Below are 19,453 nucleotides of genomic sequence, written 5' to 3' on the forward strand. Positions count from 1 at the left end.
AGAATTTTATGCAACAAAAAGTTGCGTTAAATATTAATAAAGTGGAAGAAAAATAAAACATTCTTTTGTCTTTGTTTTACACATAAGATCCAAAACGTTTTTCATTCACGTTCAGATATCTCAGGAAACGATTTTGTAGAAACACTGGTGCATTTTCATTTGGGTTAACATTAAAGTCAAACTCAGACGACTCGATGAAACATTCTCGCCACAGTTTCTTAATCAGGACTTTGACTAGGTCATTCTAACACATAATTATGCTTTGATATAAATGCATATACATTTTATTTTTGAAAAAACATAAAAAATTATGCATTATTTTTCTTCCATTTGACAATTATGCATGACCGGGGCCAGGCATGCTGCAGGTGTAGCAACCAATTTTTGTGGCAAAACCAATGAGAGCAGCATCAGATTTATTTTTATTTTTTTAATGAATGCATGTTTTCAGACATTACACTGCAAAAACACAAAGTCTAACTAAGCATTATTTGCCTTGCTCCTAGTGCAAATGTCTTATTACACTTGAAACTAATTTAAAAATAACTTTTCGGCAAGATATAGGAGCTTGTTTAAGTCAGTAATTCCTTAATGTTGATGGAAAAAGTACTGACAGGAAACAATTATAACTTATAATACAAGAAAACAGCAGATTATTTCACTTATAACTAGTACTTTTTAGTAAAAATGTTGAAAGGTTACGTCTTTGTAAGTTTTGTCTTACTAAAGTGTACTAAGATTCTGAAAGTTATTGTTTATTTCTTTGAAAACAACAATGACTTATTGGTTAGAGATCATATTAAACCTGTCATCCATCAGTTCTTACTAATGTATATGATTACATTATGAATATTCTACAATTTGCATTAGTGAATTAATTTGTTCTTAGTGAATAAAGAACCAAAACTGGCTCCAGCTCAGGCGCCACATCCTTGTAAATCCGACCTTATGCACAACTTTGTGTTGCTCTACCTCATAAAATCCCCAAAAAATACATTTAAATTTGTGGTTTTACCAAGACAAAAAGCAGAAAAGTTGAGGCTGTCTGAAAGCATTGTTATGGCATTTTACATATTCCCAACATGGATCAATAAACATCACATAAATAGATTTTTATCTGTGTGGACTGAACTGAGTGAGTGAGTGTGTTCTTGCATAACAAAGTCTAACTCAAGCACTTTTCATTTAAGAGGATCTACCAGGATATAAAGAGGAAATCGACTGTGTATTTTAACTACGTGTCATAAAAAGTAAATTTTTTTCTGCATCACAGAAGGAGTTACGCCATTAGCTTTCTGGTTCTACATTCTGATTTTCGTCCAGTTAAGTTGCTTTACAATGTTTTTCACACAGCTTTGTTTCTGAAAGCACAATGTCTTCCCCTTCACTGCGTAAATGGGAAAAATCTCCCATCGTTTCTCTCCTCACCACGACACAGTGTGTTCTTCATCACGCCGAGAGAACAGAAAAGAGAGAAAGAGAGAGAGAGAGAGAGCAGCTTCCACTCATCCTTCATCAGCATCAGACCAGATCTTTTATTCAGGAAGGCATTAATTGTTACACTGCGAGGCTGAATGACAGGCTAATATAACGAGCTTTACAGGCTCTGAGATCGATGCCGACTCTGTCACACGCCAGCGCACAGCACAGTGAGTGAGTGATGCATGTGAGTGCAGCCACGGTTAATGCGGTAATGATATTTCCACGCAGGGCCGCGGCCGGTGCCTGGCTCCATCTGCACTCAGTTAGCTGCTCTAATTTTAGCCGAGGTGGTCCGAGGGCAGGCGGCTGCGGGGGCCGGGTGCCGTGGCTCATTTAGATGTTCCCCTTAATGGGGGAACATCTTTCTTTGGCACATACAGGAGCTGAAAACTTTGATTAGTTGAAGCCATCCACACACAGAACAGATGGGGTGTGTGTGCGTTTGTTTCTGTGTGTGCAGGGGTGGGTGTGTGTGTGTGTGTGAAGAAAGTAGAAAAGTATATTTCTTCAAACTTCAGATTCAGTTTCAATCAACCCTTCACCAGTCTGTAAATTTTCCTAATAATGATCATAACAATGACAACAACTACACTAACAATAACTTATTATTATTATTATTATTAATAGGAGTAGTAGTAGTAATATTATATAATATAGAAAAAAGGACATATTAAAAAGTCAAATAACTCTTTTTAAAACTGTTATCAAAAAAGTCTTAACATCCAATAATGACAAAAGAAAAATTCCAAAATAACAAAATAACAAATTCAGTCCAACAATAATTACCACTATTTTTTTATTTTTTTTTGTATTTTTGTTCTTTGCTTTTTTTAGACTGGTATCATGAAGTGTTAACATCCAAAAATGACACAAAAAAAAGACAAAAATGCAGAAAATAATAAAAAAGCAAATTTGTGTCCAAAAACAAAATCTCACCAAGTACATCAAAATTAACTCACAAGTAACTTTTCATCAAGAAACAGGAGCTTCTTCTAAGTCAATTTTTTCTTAATATTGATGAAAAAATAATAGTTATAATGAAATGTTCTGCCTCTGGCAGATTATTTCATTGACTTTCACTAAAATCCCAGAAATTGAACTCTTAATATGTCATGAAAGCAATCTTCAGTCAGAGGCCTCTTCAGATTTGTTGCAAGATTGACTGCTACTGCACCACCATCCATAACTCCTGGAGATTTTTGGACGATTTGAATTACATCAACAGTCAGTTTCCCTTTGGGATAAATACGGTACTTTTCAATTTGAATTAAATGCAGAAAAATAAACAAATACAACAAATTTTATTTATTTTGTACCTATTTTTGTAACCTTCTTTAACAATGTGATGATTTAGGAAAATAAATATCCACTTGTGTGTTTATGCAACTCTTGTTTTTATACAACTTGGAAAAGCCGGGGAAGCGCCAAAAGCTAAAAATTGCATAGCAGTTTATAAATTCATAGAAAACAGAAAAGACTCCTTACCCAGCCTCCACTTTCTTTCTTTCTTGCTTGGTTTCTTTTTTGAATTATCATTAACTCTGCTGAGAGCTCATGCTTATTGCTGGTTCACCCAGACTTGATTCAGTTTGATAAATCAGAATCATCCTTTGTGGCCTGCATGGGGTCTTTCACGCCGCGCCGAAACGCATCGAGCTGCTCTGGACTAAAAGCTAATGTCACACCCTCACGATGACGAGCGGCTGCTCAGCAGCTGAAACGATGTTGATGCATCACAAGCTGCGCTAATGGCATGAAATGGTGCTCATTTTCATTCTCATAAGTGGCTGAAGTGGACATTTTGAGGGCAGAAGAAAGTGGAAAGTGATCGAATGACATCAGTGGCAGAAATCCATTGGGTAAACACGTCCATCCTTCACCAAAGTCTTGTGAAAGAGAGACGCTGAGGAGATCACGAGATTAAAAATTAAGCCTTTTGTTCTGGACTCTGAAATTGTCTAGGTGGGATCTAGAGAGTCAAAACCGGTTCCGGGAAGGTTTTATGCACATTAGAGGAATGGGGGAAAAAAAGAGAAAATTGTGATACAAAGTAAAAAATGTGTTGATCCCACCTGACCTTGCTGAAAATAAAATGATGCGACTCACCAGCTGTTTCTGCAAACTTACATGACTGACGAGCATCTCCCCAGATATGATGTCAAAACCCAGGAGATGCAAGTCCTGAAGAAACATCTCCAGTTTCCTGTTGATGATGTTTTTTTACAAGTGTTTTTTTTTTCTCCTTAAGGTTTAGCTAGCATGATGACCTTTACGACCCTCTCTGGTGACACCAAGCAGCCAAACATTTTGTTTCTTGATTAAACCAAATGTAGAAGCTTAGAATTTTTTTTGGTGCCGATAAAAAGTATTCAACCCTTGGATGTTTTATTCTACTTATTTATTTTCTAAATCAATCATAATCAACAAAATGTGTCTATTTTGCCAAAAAAAAAAAAAAGAAGATAAAACATCCAAAGAAGTAAAGACTTAATGAGCAGTGGGTCCTCACAGAGGTATCTGTTGTGAAAATGGGCTTTACAAGGTGAGAAATGCAAAAACACACACAGAATAATGACAATCATGTGTCATTAAAGGGTCACCTTTGCTTACCTGGTCTCCCGGGTAACGAGGAAGAAGCTGTCATCGGGAGCATCGATCCAGTTGGGGCGTCTCTTGCGAATCATTACTCCTCCTCTGGTGTTTCCGCTGCTGCTGCTGCGGCCGTTGTGCTGCAGGAAAAGTGATTTACGAAAGTTTTATTACGACAAACAGCGATGGAGATGCGAAGGAAAAACAAGACGTTCACTTACGATGAGAGGTCCTCCTGTTGAGCCGGGGTTCTCTGCAAAATAAATGGTGGCACAAGAGTAAATATATATACATACGTGCACAGTTGAAACCAGATGTTTACATAAAAAGACACAAACATTTTCTCATTTTAGCTTTAGGTAGAATTAGCAAAATTATTTCAATGTGACAAATGCCAGAAAACTTGATGGGAATATACAACTCTGGAAAAAATTGAGAGACTACTGCACTGAACCCCATTGGTTATTCCACCAATTATTGGTTTCTGAACTCTTCTTGAGTGAAAACATTAGTATTGTGGTTTCTAAATGAATATTAACTTGTTTTCTTTGCATTTTTTGAGGTCTGAAACTACTGCGTCTTTTTGGTTATTTTGACCATTTCTCATTGTCTGCCAATAAATACTAAACTTTTTCTTGGAATTTCAGAGACATGTTGTCAGTAGTTCATAGAATAAAAGAACAATGTTCATTTTACTCAAACATATACCTATAAAAAGTAAAACCAGAGAAACTCATCATTTAAAGTGGTCTCTTAATTTTTTCCAGAGCCATATAAATATATATATGTAAGCTTGTATGTGAAAGTTTTGCTGTGTGTGAATTCAAGAAAATGACAAAAAAAAAAATCATTTTTGCACCAAGTTCTTAATCTGACAAAAACACACCAATTAAGTCCTTAAGGTTCAAAGTTTAAGTTTCTAAACACACATGTACAAGGAAAACTCAATTGTGAATCATTTTTTTAGATGAATTTAATGAATTTATCCATCTTTCTCCTTTAAGCTGCACTACCTTTTTAAATTCAGGCAACAAACAAACATTTAACTTGAATAAAATCTATCAGATTACTGAACCAAGAGTCAATGGTTGAATGGTTTTTTGCTAGAATTAGCTGAGATGGCTCCACTTTGACCAGTTTAGTAGCAAAAGTTAATTTAATTAATTTTTATAAACCATTAAGAGAGGGTTTCTCCCCTTTCATCTTCTACGTTTTTGAAATTATCTCAGATATCCTGATTTAAAAAAACAAAACAAAACAAACTCCTCCCATGTACCTGAACGCCTCTCTGGGTCAGCCCTGCTGTGGTGGTGGTAGCTGCGTTTTCCCAGCATGCCGTGGGGTCCGTGCGGGAGAGAGGAGAGGAGGCGGCGAGGCGGAGGCGTCTGCAGGCCTGGGGTGCGGTGGGAGCGAGGGGCGTGGGCCATGGGCCGGGACTCTGGAAGAGACACCACACACTGGAGCTGCATGAACTGGCTCGTTCACACCGCCTGAATAATTGATGCTCAGACGCAGTTCGGACGCAGTTCGGGTGTATCTTACTGAGCGTTTACCTAGAAACTGCAGGACACTGGTCAGAGTGCTCCTCTGGGCCGCTCTGGTTTTGGGTAGCCGGGTCCCCTGCCCTTCTGACACCCTTAACATGTCTAAACCAAACACACACACACACACACATATATCTATATATGTGCACACAGATCTTTGTATCGATTCCCTCTAATTAATTAGGCGTATTTACGATGCATGAGCGTGAAAAACCAAAACTGAGATGTGGATCCATGCATACATGCACACTCAGAAAGAAATGCCTTGCAAGACATGTAGATGAAAAGGTGAGGGAATCACAAAAGGTGCTGGATGTGCATGAGAGTGCATGCATGGGGGAGGATGGCTGGTGTGTGTTCCTGTAACTGCTGATGGACACGAAACAGACACATGAAGCACAAGGACTCGGAGGAAATGCTTTCAGGACTGACTTTTATTGGAGATGTATCCCTCACATTCACACAGTTAATGAAAGGAAAACCAAAAGAGGAAGAAAATGAGCGGAGAAGAGAGGAAGACGGCAAAATTATGTCTCCAGGATTTACAAGACAGACGAGGCTTCAGGATGGTTTCAAATGAATATTGCATGATCTGGACAGAGGACATGAGAAGGCGGTCCGTCCTACGGTGGGTGAGATGGTGACGCAGCAAACACTTCATGTGCCCTGCAGAAGTATTCATACCCCTGTAATATTTTCACATCACAACCACAGGTTTTCATTTTACTGGGATTTTATGCGAGACTAACAAAGCAGTGAAAGGAAAATGGATTAGTATATAGAAATATAGAATTCAGTATTAGTAAACAAGAGTTATGTCTGTGTTACTTAAGCTCAAGTTTAAATCCAGTTGTTCAGTGAAGGTCTCAGATGTTTGATAGACATTAGTAAACTACACTGCAAAAGTAATTTTGGTCTAGTTTCTAGGTCAGATATTTTATTACACTTGAAATAAGACAAACTAATGTAAAAGTAACTTTAAGCAAGATAGAGATTTGTTTTAAGCAAATAATTCCTTAATATTGATGAAGTACTTGTTCTATTGGCAGATAAATGTCCAATATTATAAGTAATTATAACATGGATTGTTATTTAACTGTTTAGCTACTTGTTGCCAATGGAACAAGTACTTTTTTCATCAATGTTAAGGAATTATTTACTTAAAACAAGCCTTTATATCTTGTTCAAAGTTACTTTTAGGTTAGTTTTGGCTTATTTCAAGTTTGAACTAGAGACTAGACCAGAAATACTTTGTAAGATTTTGTATTTTTGCAGTGTAAGGAGCACAGTAGACTGGAAAAAAAAGAGAATGGAGCACTAAAATTAAAACGCTGTGCTAACTGGTCACAAGTAATTGAATGAAGTTTGGTGAACTTAATTTATTTACATTTGTTTAACTTGACAATAAAATAAACTAATTAACTTGGGTAAACTTAATTTGATTCCTTGTAACCTATTAACACAATATATTTAAGTTGGATCACTTGTTCTGTTTTTTCAGTGTAGATGGGGTCAGAATAAAAACTGTGATTTCCTTTTCCCCAGAAAGTCAGGTCGACTCCTCCAGGGGAGAAACTCAGGCTATGTTCACACTGCAGATGCTTCAATTTGATTTTTTTTCTGAAATTAAATTTTTAAGTTTTTTTTTTTGCATGGTCGCTCACATTACTTTAAAATGTCGCCTATATCTGACTTCAGTGTGAACTGTTTGTGGTTTCAAACTGACCCGCATGCGCAAAAGAACAACGACGACGTCTCAAACGCTATGGAAGTAGATTAGAGCCACCAAAAAATTTTTATTCTGTCTTTGTCTCCCTCAGAAATTTGGCTTTAATGTCAAAATTGTAATTCTGTATCAATCTGTGTAAAAACACAAATAACTAAACATTCTTGTGTGTTTGTCTGTGACAGCGTATTAGGACCATAAAAAATAAGGGGTAAATTTCCACACACACACAAAAAAATTATATCTCAGAAATTTTCTAGAAAAAAAGGGGAAATTTCTGATCTTCAAAAGTTGAAAACTGCAATATAAAACGCAAGCATTGAAGTTATTCTCAGAAATTTGCTAGAAAAAAAACCTTGAAACTCAAAATTTCCTTGATTTTTCAAGAACATTTTTGAGATTAATCCAAATATTTCTACACCAGTGTTACGTCAGTCATGTTGAAAACCTACGTTTATCCACAGTAAGTAACTGTGCTGGTGGTGCATAAAGAAACATTTCTGATTCTGAGATTAAAGTCAGAATTTTGAGAAAAACAAACAAAATCTGAATTCTGAGGGAGAAAAAAAAAGAAGCAAATTCTGAAATTAAAATCAAATTCTTTTTTATGACCCTAACCTTTATCCGTAACACTCTTTGGTCCAGAAAACATTTATAAAGTGTCTATTCAATGGAGGCTGGTGAATGTTCCAGCAGGTGATGAGAAGAAATTTCACAAATAAAGAGTAAAATTCTATGTTCTGGTATTTTCTTTGAGTTGACCCATCTCTCTGAAGGCGCATGGGAGTGTTGGGTTGAGCTACCTGTAGAGCCATCCTACAGCAAGAGTAAAAAGTAAAAACAACAGACTGATAAATGAGGTAGATTACCAAAAACAACTTCAGATAAAATCTAGATTAGACTGATGGTGATTGTGCTTGAATTGCAACAGGAATGTGAAACAGAACCAGAGGTATGAATACTCAAGAGTCCGTCCAATCACAGTTCATCTTTTCCGATGCAAATAAAAACACACAGTCATGAGAAAGGAGGAGATGCATGAGCAAAAGAAACAAAATGGTGGAGCTGAGGTTCAGTATTTACAGCCAACATTTACGTTTGAGTCATGACAGCACATATGGCGCCATGCAAAATAGAGCTTCTTACTAAAATACATTTTCTCTACATGTAACTCCTGTAAAGATACGGCTCAGACAACAACACGACCCCTGATGGAAGTTATCATAACATTGTTACTTATATAAAGATTCACTGTTGTTGTGTTCATCGTGTGCAGGTGTGAGTGTGTAAAATGAATATTTTAACCACTAGATCTGAATTAAAAGATTAAAACAACAGAAAATGAACAACAACAACAACAAAAAAAAACGAATGAAAAGATGATCAAAACTCAGTTATGAGGACAGGCAGTCTTTATTGGAAACGGGGGGTGGGAGAATACAAAAACAAAATAATAATAACAATAATAATAAAAACAGAATGAGACAAACGAGGGCAGCGATGGTGGTCGATGGTGGGGAGGTTGGGGTGAGGAGAGAAGAGGAAGGGTGGTGTGTGTATGTGTGTGTGTGGGTATGTGGCAGAAGTTAGGAGGAATTGAAAGAGCTCTTACACTCCGCCTTTATGGCCCCAGAGTTAATGGGGACAAACGGCCGGCGCGCAGCGCGGCGCAGCCTGATGATGTCCCGGCACATGTGCCGAGCCAGTTTGGTGAGGCGGGTGGCCTGCAGCAGGAAGGCCTGCTTGGTCTTCATGGAGGACTTGGGACTGCCGCTGTTCCTCATCGGTACCATGTGGTTGGACTGGCGGGGGACGTGACTCCTGGAGCGGGACTCCTGGACGGACAGAGGAGGAAAGAAATGGTCAGGCTGCCATTTTGTCACCTCAAACTGTACTAAAGTCTGTGGTGAGCAGGTCAGAAGGCTTCAAAATTACGGAAAAAAGTCTTACAGACTAGGATTAAAATAAATTAAGTTGGTTTTATTAGTGATTTTCTTTTACAGAAACACTTATTCCTGGGCTCCCACATATTTTTCACGCCACTTTTCCCAGACTCAGATTTAGTACAGACGGATGGATGGAAAGAATGAAGAAAAGATTGATGGATGGATAGATGGGAGTCGATAAATAAACACATTGATGGACAAATAAAAATAGAGTGAAGCATGAATAAATGGCAAGAAGGATGGATTGATGATGAAGAAGAGACTGACAGAAGTACGTAGAGAAACTGAACTGATAAATTGTTTAACATATGGATGGATAGATGGATTAATGGATGAATTACAGAAGGACTGAGAGATGGATGAATGGAGGGATGGACAAATGGAAGGATGACAGTAGGACACATGGATGGATGGATGAATGACAGAAGGACAGATGGATGGACAGAGGGAGGGATGGATGGATGAACAAATGGAAGGATGACCATAGGGCAGATGGATGGATGAATCCATCTGAAGGACAGATGGATCAATGGATGACAGAAGGATGGATGGATGGCAGAGGGATAATGGATGGATGTCAAAAGGACAGATGGATGGATGACAGTGGAATGGATGGATGGGTGAATGAATGGATGGATCCATGGATGACATATTAAAACATTTCTATGCACCAGAATTAAAACAGTTGCTTCTTCTTGTTTGTTTTTTTAGAAATGCAGCTCTTTATCACTTTAATCCAACAGGGAATAAGGACTCAATCAATCCAGATTATTCCAGATTGAAGTCTGGGTTGGAACGCTGTAATTTAATCTGCCACTGGAAGCTGTGAAGCTCTTAAAAAAACCAACTCTGAGCATCAGAAACAACGATAATGTTGTTCCATCAGAACTAAAACAATCACATCCATTACAACCAGGGCTCCCAGTATGCCACAGCGCTAACTAATACCATTAATACCACTGGTTTTGAATACAAACTTATCTCACATTATGTTGACCTTCATTTAGTCTATGCAAATGAAGCTGCAGTCCTCGTCTGAGAGGCTATTTTCTTTGTTACAAATGTTCAGCTTCCTCCATTATAAAAGGCCTTGAGAAACCGTGTGAACCTATTAGCCTCCAATATGTGAAACTCACTACAATATGATGCTAGCTCGCTGAATAATTGATGCTAACTGGAGATTTCACAGACACACTGTATCGGCACATTTCACACATTTACAACTGAATGATTTCTGTTTATTCTACACGGATTAAAATCTTTTCGCTTTGCTCCAATTCTTCATGTAATGTTTTTTATTACAAATGGCCACTACTTTGATTTTTAAAGCTCATTTTGTTGATCTAGGACATTTTGGGTCTGGTTGTGTCAGAATGCAGGGTTTCCCCCCAGTGTTTTATAAGCCTGGCGGGTCACCAGGCTTTACTTGTGCCTCCATCAGGCTAAGCATTGCTTATTTATTTAAATCGTTTTTAAATGTTTGGATTTTTAAGACTATGCTTAGTGTTCAGGTGTTAATCTTCCAATAACACACAATAATTAAGTGATATTTTCAAATTTCCTGTGAACTTTAAACATTTTTGAACTCAAAAATACGACAGGCCGCTGGATGAATGACTGCCGAGCGCCCAACCCTGGGGCTTAGCAAGTTTTCTGGGGGAAACGTTGGAATGTATAACATAAAAACACCTTTAAAAAGCTGTAAAATATTAATAAATAGCACTGTCTTCAAGATGCATTTGATAAATACATCTTAAAATTAAATAATAATGAACATTGTTTTTGTCATTTTTTGTAGTCAAAATGACTGATTTTGTGGTGCTAAATTAGAAATACTTGCAAGAAATTTTGCTATATTTGAGCTTATATATGACTTTCAGTTACTTGCTGTATCGATTATTCATATTTGACACGAAGTAAAGGTGAGTATGACATACTGCCACCTGCAGGTGGGAGTTAGCAGTCACTTAAACTTGATGTTTTTAACTGTCCTTTTGGAAAATTTATAATAGGGCAAAAATGACTAATTGAATTAATAGGGATTAATCGATTATTAGAATAATCGTCAACTAATTATGTAATCAATTAATCGTTAACTGGAGTATGCAGTCTAAAAAAAAAAAGGTCATTTGATGAAAGAAAGAAATTCAGAGCAGTAATTAAGCCAAAACTTTAAACAAGATATTAACATTTTGCACTCAAGAGAAAAACACTTTTGTCTGTTAATTTATTTTAGCAAAAATTCCTCAACTGGCAAAACTTTAGCTTCCTGCAGTTTGGATTTCATAATTAGGAAAGCTATCAATTTAGCATTTTAGGCTATAAATATGTATTTTGTCATTTAAAATTGTGTTATCTATTTGCATCTTTTAATATATATTGTGTAAAAAATGGCTTAAATTAAAGAGCTTCAGAATGTACCATCTATTTTATCAAATTAATCATCAGAATAATCAATAATTACTAAACTACTAATATAAATAATAATAATAACTATTACTTATTTCAAACGTTAGTTGCAGACCAATTTGCAATGAACTTACATTTATGTATCAGCTTGAAAAAATGCGAGAGTCTGCTGAGTTTGTGAGAATCATCACAATCTCAATCGATTTTCTGTAACTTAGCAGAAAACCAATAAAAACTGCTTTGATTTGCTTCCTTTTATGCCTCCCTCTGGAGTCTCGAGGGCCACATGAAAAGTTTTGGCGGGGCCAGATGTGGCCCGCTGGCCTCCAGTTTGTTACACAAGGTCTTGAACTTACGTTGCTTGCAGGAGTGGGGGAGGTCCTCTCCTCTGGGGCCTCGGCTCTGCTCGGCATCTTCAGACCGCCGTACTTCTTCCAGTACATCCAGCAGGAAACGCACAGGCGGCACTGCATGTTGGGAGGCCCCCAGGAGTACCACTGGGCCGACTGCATGGCTGCTCAACGCACAAAACGCAACGAATCCTGTTAGCGCACTGGAAAAATCAACATCTGTCCAAAGCGCCTTAAATAATTCAACTGTTATTTGAACTCCATTAGGACTCGCACGTAAACATCTGAAACGCTGTTTACACAGCTGGCAGGACAAGAGATAAACTGGTTTTAAGCACAAATGCATTTCAAAAAGCTAATATGTGTCAATGACTCAATTAAAAATCTAGATTAACCACTCACAGGCCAATATTTTAAGCAATTATTTTTGGTAACTTTTATAATTAGAGCCAACAGCTGCCAGACTTTTTCCTTTCATTCAACTTTCAGTTAATATTTTTACATACAGCATTCTGAACAGCTGCCAATTAGGGTTGCAACTAATGATTATTTCAATAATAAATTATTTTGGTGATTAATTGGATACAAACAATTGGTGCATTTCACAGATTTCTCATGTAGCCACTTAAGCTCATTTTATAAAATATTAGAAACACATTAAAAATATTCAATTCACGCAAAGAAAATATTATTTTGTTCAAAAAGAACTGAGTTATTTGTATTTTTTATGTATTTACAGTATTGCATAAAATACACTTAAGTGGTTAAATGAAAAATCAGTAGAATGTGCCAGTTATCTTATCCAATTAATCGATGAACAAACAAAATAACAAGAGAATAATTGATTAATAAATACTGGTTATTTGTAGCCTGAGACTAAAATATTCCACTACAGATTCTTTATAAAACAACTTAAGATGTTAGATATTTATTTTTTTATGTAAAAAAAATAATAATAATAATTTTTTCAGAATAAATACATAAAAACTGAATTCAGGATTTTTCTTTTTAAGCCAAATACATCCCCATCAAAAAAACTATATTCTGTCACCCAGCAGAAAATTGAAACATTTCTTGGCGTTTTGTTCTGAAGTTGGGTTCATGTGGACAAACCAAACTTACTGTAGCAGCTCTCGCAGGCTCGGCCGCCTCCCGCTGCATGGAAGGCCCCGGGGCCCGCTCCGTTCACAGTCGCCATCTTACCATTGGTCATCGAGATCTGGTTGGGGTTGGGTTTGTTGCTGTCGAGATAAAGAGCGATGTGAAAACGCTGCACTTTCAGTGCATACAAAATATGAAAAACATTTAATTTTACATTTCAATTTGAAGAACAAACGAAGGAAACTCACTATGTGGGGATATAAACCTGCTTCAGCTTGCTTTCTGCCTCAGCTGCCTTCAGTCTCTTCTGCTCATGGAAACACAGAGTGAATGTATTCAATAGGAAATCAAAAACAAGTCGCTCTGAACAGAAACAATACAGGATCATCCTAAATTTGCTTTTTCAAAATGCCTAAAAAAGTTCCATCTCATTCCGTTTTCTGTGAGTTCTCGCTCAATACCTCAAAATCTGTGAGAGATTAAAGATACAGAATTACAAATCTAAGCAATAAGAGAAAAGAAAACTTTTCCAAACTGGGTAGAAGCTCATGTTTTACATTTATGGCTTTCCAAAGTCGTAGACATCAAATTTTAGACCAAATTTCTACCCTACGGACTTTTAAATTCAGTTTTACAGGCTCGCAAAGTTTAATACAAGACATAATTTAGTTTGAAAAGTTAAAGTCGAAGTTTTCAAAGTTAAACTCGAATCAATAATCCCTCCCTGGAGGTGAGAAACTACATTTGGAGCCTTTTTGTTGAGAGATTCTGTAAAGGAAAGCACAGAAGACGGCGAGCATAAATGTAAAACCTTCAAGTGGCACAAACAGCTTGGCTGCAGGAAGAAAGTTTGTTTTGAGTTCACTATAAGCTGCTTAAAAGGCTCCCTGTGGAGTTTTTATTCATTTGTAAAGGGTCCTGATTGTTTTCGGTCTTGCATGAACACGGTAAATATAATCTGTAATTTCACACAGCAGCTCTGAGCTAATTAACACCGAGAAGCTGAATATCTCCAAACACAAATCACTGCAGCAGCCTCACCTGTTGCACATATCTGTCTGTGGTCTTCCACATGTAGTAGTACTCTATGATGCTGGTCAGGGACTTCCATGGCAGCTTCACGACGCAGGAGGAGCCAAGCACATAGTGAAGGTTGGAGAGGGAGACGGAGAGCAAATTAATGATATTAATACCTCATGTTCCTGCCATCTGGGCGCAGAGCGTTCATGTTTATTCATGAGACGTCGTGACCACAAAGGCTCGGAGCTACTGACTTCGCTCGCTTCTGGCCGCAGACGACGACACGCACGCAATGATTCACATGTTTAATAAGTATTCATGAGCACCTGCTGCAGCCGCCCTAATTCAATTGTATCCTGGTTGTATTGTTGAAGTTCAATTAGAGAGAGATTAGAAAATGAAAGAGTCGTCCAGATGAGGATTGAGAGGGAAAATTGCAAAATTTGCACGTTCAAAAAAATGTAGGGATGAAACAATTAATCAAATTATTCATAACGAATTGATTATTAAAATAATCACTTTAACTAATTTAGTAATTGGAGTATACAAACTCAAAAAAGGCTACTTGCTGAAAGAACAACATACTCAGAGCAGTAATTAATCCATAAAATGTACAAAAGACATAGATGTTTTGCAACTAAGATAAAAAAAGAAAAAACACCTTTATCTTGTCATAGTTTTAGATTCCTCTGGTTCAAATTCTGTTAAAAAAATCTTCAAATAAGCACCTTCTGCATCCATTTATTAATCGATAAAGACAAAAAAAGTCAAAATTAAGCAGAAAGAGCTGAGCTGAGGTATTTTTAAGCTGCAGATGTATCCTTTGCTACAAATGATCAAGTATGCACTAAATTAATGCTTTTAGTGCATTTTATGGCAAATGTTTATTTTCTTATTTAAAAAGGAACTTAATTATTTATTTTTGATGTTATTTCTAATAATGTATAAGAAAGATCTAAGATTTAACAGATTAACTGATTAATTGTCAGAATAACTAATTGTTAGCTGCAGCCCTAATAAAACTTAGTCTGTGCTCTGTTTAAAATCAGCGAAAGTTTTGAAGTTTCTCACAGCAGATCAACTTTAAACTTGCACATAATTAACACCAAAGTCGCAATTAAGTAAGAAAACGAAGCAAACACCTACAAAGTCTTGTCGGATGTCGTTGAAGTCTTTCCCATATTTCTCCAAAGCCTCTTCAAACATGGCCGCTTCCGAGGCGCTCCACTCCTCCATCTCATCCCTGCAGAGCACCGGGCCGCCCGCCGGGACCAGAACGCTCAGAGCGCTGGACAGGTCGTAGTTATGACGATGCAGCGTGTCCATCGCGTGGAACTAAGAGAGAACAAGGGTTATGATGTAATCCTATTTAGGAAGCAGCAGCGTGAAAGAAACAGAAGCACCATTTAGAGCTTCTTCTAAAACATTAAAACACTTAAAACAACTTGCAGGGTCCTAAATAGAGATGCTAATATTGAATGCAACAGAAACGTAAGCATTTATCCAAACATCCATCCCAGATACCCTAATCTGATTAAGATTGAACTCAAAGTGCTTAAGAGTGCATCTCCTTGATTGAAGCATGTTTAAAGTGAAAATGGTGGGTCGTCTGACTGGTGCGTCTCCAGAAAGAAAGCGTGCCTGACTCACCAGTGTGATGTCTCGAGAGGCCGCAGCTGCGCTCATGTGCAAGCTTGGTTGTCGAACTGAACTGCTGCAGTCCAGCGCTCGGGCGAAGGTCCCAACCGCTCTGAAAAAACCCAACGACAAACAAGAAACCCATGAAATAAAAGCAAACAGGTACAATTTCCCCAATTTCACTACAAATGCGGAAAACATGTACACAAATAAGAGCACCACTACTTTGATGATGAATTTTTACTCAAGTAAAAGTTAAAAGAGAAAAAAAGTAGAGTAAAAAAGTACAAAAATCAATCATCTAATATTTAAAAAAAATACAGTATCAGACAGACCAAAATGTGTGGACATTTTGGCATTTTTAAAGTACCAAAATGAAAATAACTACAAAATCAAGCAAAATAAACATTTTTACAAATCAGTTTCTTTCAATATAAAACTTAAAAACTGCAGGACTGTGTCTGATGAACGTTTGGTTAAAATATATTTGCTCTACATTCAGTAAAATTACTCACAGTGGGTAACTTTGCCCAAAACTTACTCAAGTAATAGTAGCAATACTTTATAACAAAATTAGAAAAGAAGTACAGTGTAATAAAAACACTCCTAAAAGTAAATTTTTTCCAATAGGATACTCAAGTAAATGTAACTAGTTACTACCAAACTCTAAACACTATTCATCCAGAAATATGCTTTATGTAAAACAGGTTATAGTTAGAACTACATTTGTTCTATAAATGTTTAAATTAAATGAGAAAATTAACATCAGACATAAGAAACAGCTTAATTCAGCCAGGATGTATGATCTTTCTGACACCAGATTGGGTTTATGTGACCATGAGGCAGCGATCCGAGCAGAAAGGTGACCTACCGTGCCACCACTAGGAACTGATCTATCTGTTTGTCGGTCAGAGGACACTCTGGATCCCAGAGCTTCTCTTCCAGTTTGGACTGGTCCCTGTCATCTGCCTCTCCTGCAACACAAAGGACGCATCTTACAGAGCGAACTGGAACATGATTACTTCAGAGAAAACAAGAAAAGGAAAATAATCGGCCAAAATGTTCAAGTGAATTTCAAACAATAAACTGCGACGTACCCTCCTGCAACATTTCAGGTACATCTGCCTGAAAGCGCGGCCCCACTCGGATCTCCCCCTTATCGGCCAGCAGGGTCTTCTGAGTCGGGTCGTACACCAGCGAGTAGAAGAAAGTGTCCTGAAGAGGAGAAGAAAGACGTCACTTCATACGGCTGCTCTCTTCTGTCAAATCCATGAAGCTACATAATCAATACAGTGCCAGACAATGTGGAAAAAAAGAAAGAAAATCAACACCTTTCTGTAAGAAAAGAGTGGCTACATTTAAAAGCAACTGATAATTTGTCAGCAAATAAGAGGTGAGAATGTTTGTAGCGATTTATTCGTTTAGCAGACGTTCTGAACTAACTGAACCAGTTAGTTCAGCCCTGAACTAAGTAGTTCAGCCTTTCTTGGTCTTAAGTTATCCGTTGTCTGAACAACCTGGTAATGTTGAATAAAATCTGATTATAAACAACTAACTGGGTCATTAGGGGATGTTAAGTCAAGTCTTTGAAGACTTAAATTATACATGCCGTCTAGTTTATCTATAACAACATGTAGCAGTAGGTTATGAATTCAAATTCAAAGCTACGTTCACACAGCAGCTGAATGCGACTCAAATCCCAGTCTGAACCACCCAATTCAGATCTTTTCATGCACAATCTGATTTGCGTCACTTTTATATGTGTTACTAAGTCAGATACGTATCCAATTGTTTTCTGCGTTATAATTCTACACCGGCAGAAACCAGAAGGAGTACATCCAGATGTAAACAATGTATGAAAACTATAATTATCGAACAGAGTTTACCGTGAAAACAACCTAAATGAGATCAAATCTTTATAGGTTTATTTCAGCTTTTCATTTTGTGAAGCTAAACCAAGATAGAGTCAAATAAATTAGTTTAAAAGGAATCTAAAATTAGGAAAAAAGATAAGTGTGGTTTGTTATTCCATGATGTTCAAATAAAAGATCAAGCAGCAGTAGCAGACGTCGTTTTCCCCCCCTTAGGCTTACCTCTTTGTCAAGGTATGAAAGAACGGCTTCAGTCTCGTTCAATAATGCGACGCTGCACTTCCCCCTGATGAAGAGGGAGAAAGGGAAGCACGCACCATGTAAAACATATTCAAAGGAAGTGGCCTGTAATGCATTTGTGGCTGAATGAGTTGTCCACGTGTGCTGCCTGCAGATGACGAGCAGCGCGGTATAGAAAACGATCTGCATGCGTGTGAGAGCTTGTCTTTTAGTACCTGATGTGTGTCGCAGGTAGACTCTCATACTGTCGGGAGAGGAAGAGCTCTCTGTGACGAAGCTGGTGTTTCTGCTTGTCTGTGAGCTCGGTCTCTGTTGGGTTCTCTTTTTCTTCTTCCAACTCCTCTGCAAAAGGCACAAAGAGAAGAGACCAAATCAGAATAAACACACCAAAGAAACAAGTAGGAGGAGGAAAATAAAACAAATTCAGGCCTAAGGGATGAATTTTGTTTTGTTAGATGAAAAAAGTGCTTCAAAATCAAAAACTTTCACTGGAATTTATGCAAGATTAAGAATGGACAAATGTTTGGTTTTTGAAGATTTCATTTTAGGAAAATCTGCATTTTTATTTTCACCAATAAACTTTGCTTTGGGTTCCCATACTGATCATGTCAGTTCGCCCAAAATCCACCGTCTTTTTCACAGCTTCAATTTATTTGGACTTTGAATTCAAGTCAACTCTGACAGAATATTAGGATCAGGATAAGATTTTATTTTATTTTATTATTTTTTTAAATAAAGTCATGATGTTACAAGAATACAGTCAGAGTAATACAAGAATAAGGTCCTAATATTACAAGAATGAAGTTGCAATATTTGGATAATGAAGTAGCAATTTTATGGGAATGCCAACACCAAAAATAACAAATTATTCAAAATTTTTTCTTATTGAAACGACCGGTCCGCGCGACTAAAAAGGTTGGGGACCGCTGATCTAAAGCACCGTATCCATCCATAAATACTGGATTTGCTGGTTTGGAGCAGCTATGATTATGATTACTATCAGTTATGCATTAAGCCTGATTTTTTTTGCTTTGGTTTCAGGAACGAAAGGAATTAAACCAGTTTAAAAACAGGTGAGCTCATTGCAGAATTTTCCATTTCCTCCATGATGGAGCTTGAACACAATGTTCTGAGTAAAGGAGCTGCAGCTGCTTCAGGGAGGTCTCTAAAAAATGAAGTTAGAGGAAGCAGAGAGATGTAAGAAGCTATTTCAAAGGAAGCCTTATTTTCTAAAACTGCTCCACATATTACAGACATATCTGTTTTGATCCGTCTCCCATGGAGCCTTCTGGAGAAGGAAATGTTGTCAGCCTTCTGAAAATCTCAATAAAGATTTATAAACCAACAGAAAAGGCATGCAGGAACTGCAAACACTGAATGTTAACATAAGAAGTTAAAGATCATTAAAATATGGAACTGCAGAGCTGTGTAATTCCTACTGCTCTCGTGTAAGAAGGGATGAGTCAAAATCTAATACAAATATTTTATAATTTATCAGGCTGAAAAGGCTCCTGTATCGTTAATATAAGTCAACCTG

At 37.2% G+C, this 19,453-nt stretch overlaps 1 protein-coding gene across 2 annotated transcripts in view; it reads right to left on the reverse strand.

The window, feature by feature from the left end:
* The window catches only part of mta3 (metastasis associated 1 family, member 3), a 35,926-nt gene that overhangs the window by 7,438 nt on the left and 9,035 nt on the right, over nucleotides 1-19,453 (reverse strand). Inside the window, exons 4-18 of one of the 2 annotated variants that reach the window (XM_032574378.1) lie at nucleotides 18,132-18,258; nucleotides 17,899-17,962; nucleotides 16,903-17,020; nucleotides 16,677-16,779; nucleotides 15,818-15,917; nucleotides 15,314-15,502; nucleotides 14,189-14,263; nucleotides 13,396-13,454; nucleotides 13,169-13,287; nucleotides 12,053-12,210; nucleotides 8,954-9,176; nucleotides 5,625-5,717; nucleotides 5,348-5,509; nucleotides 4,293-4,324; nucleotides 4,093-4,211 (exon numbers count right to left, since the gene is read on the reverse strand). In XM_032574378.1, the coding sequence (XP_032430269.1) occupies nucleotides 4,093-4,211; nucleotides 4,293-4,324; nucleotides 5,348-5,509; nucleotides 5,625-5,717; nucleotides 8,954-9,176; nucleotides 12,053-12,210; nucleotides 13,169-13,287; nucleotides 13,396-13,454; nucleotides 14,189-14,263; nucleotides 15,314-15,502; nucleotides 15,818-15,917; nucleotides 16,677-16,779; nucleotides 16,903-17,020; nucleotides 17,899-17,962; nucleotides 18,132-18,258 (1,741 nt within the window). Of the gene's footprint in view, nucleotides 1-4,082; nucleotides 4,212-4,292; nucleotides 4,325-5,347; nucleotides 5,510-5,624; nucleotides 5,718-8,953; nucleotides 9,177-12,052; nucleotides 12,211-13,168; nucleotides 13,288-13,395; nucleotides 13,455-14,188; nucleotides 14,264-15,313; nucleotides 15,503-15,817; nucleotides 15,918-16,676; nucleotides 16,780-16,902; nucleotides 17,021-17,898; nucleotides 17,963-18,131; nucleotides 18,259-19,453 lie in introns of both variants that reach the window. The other variant, XM_032574379.1, reaches the window with a different exon arrangement.

Source organism: Xiphophorus hellerii, chromosome 10, assembly GCF_003331165.1.
Source record: "Xiphophorus hellerii strain 12219 chromosome 10, Xiphophorus_hellerii-4.1, whole genome shotgun sequence".
In the NCBI taxonomy this organism is placed as follows: domain Eukaryota; kingdom Metazoa; phylum Chordata; class Actinopteri; order Cyprinodontiformes; family Poeciliidae; genus Xiphophorus; species Xiphophorus hellerii.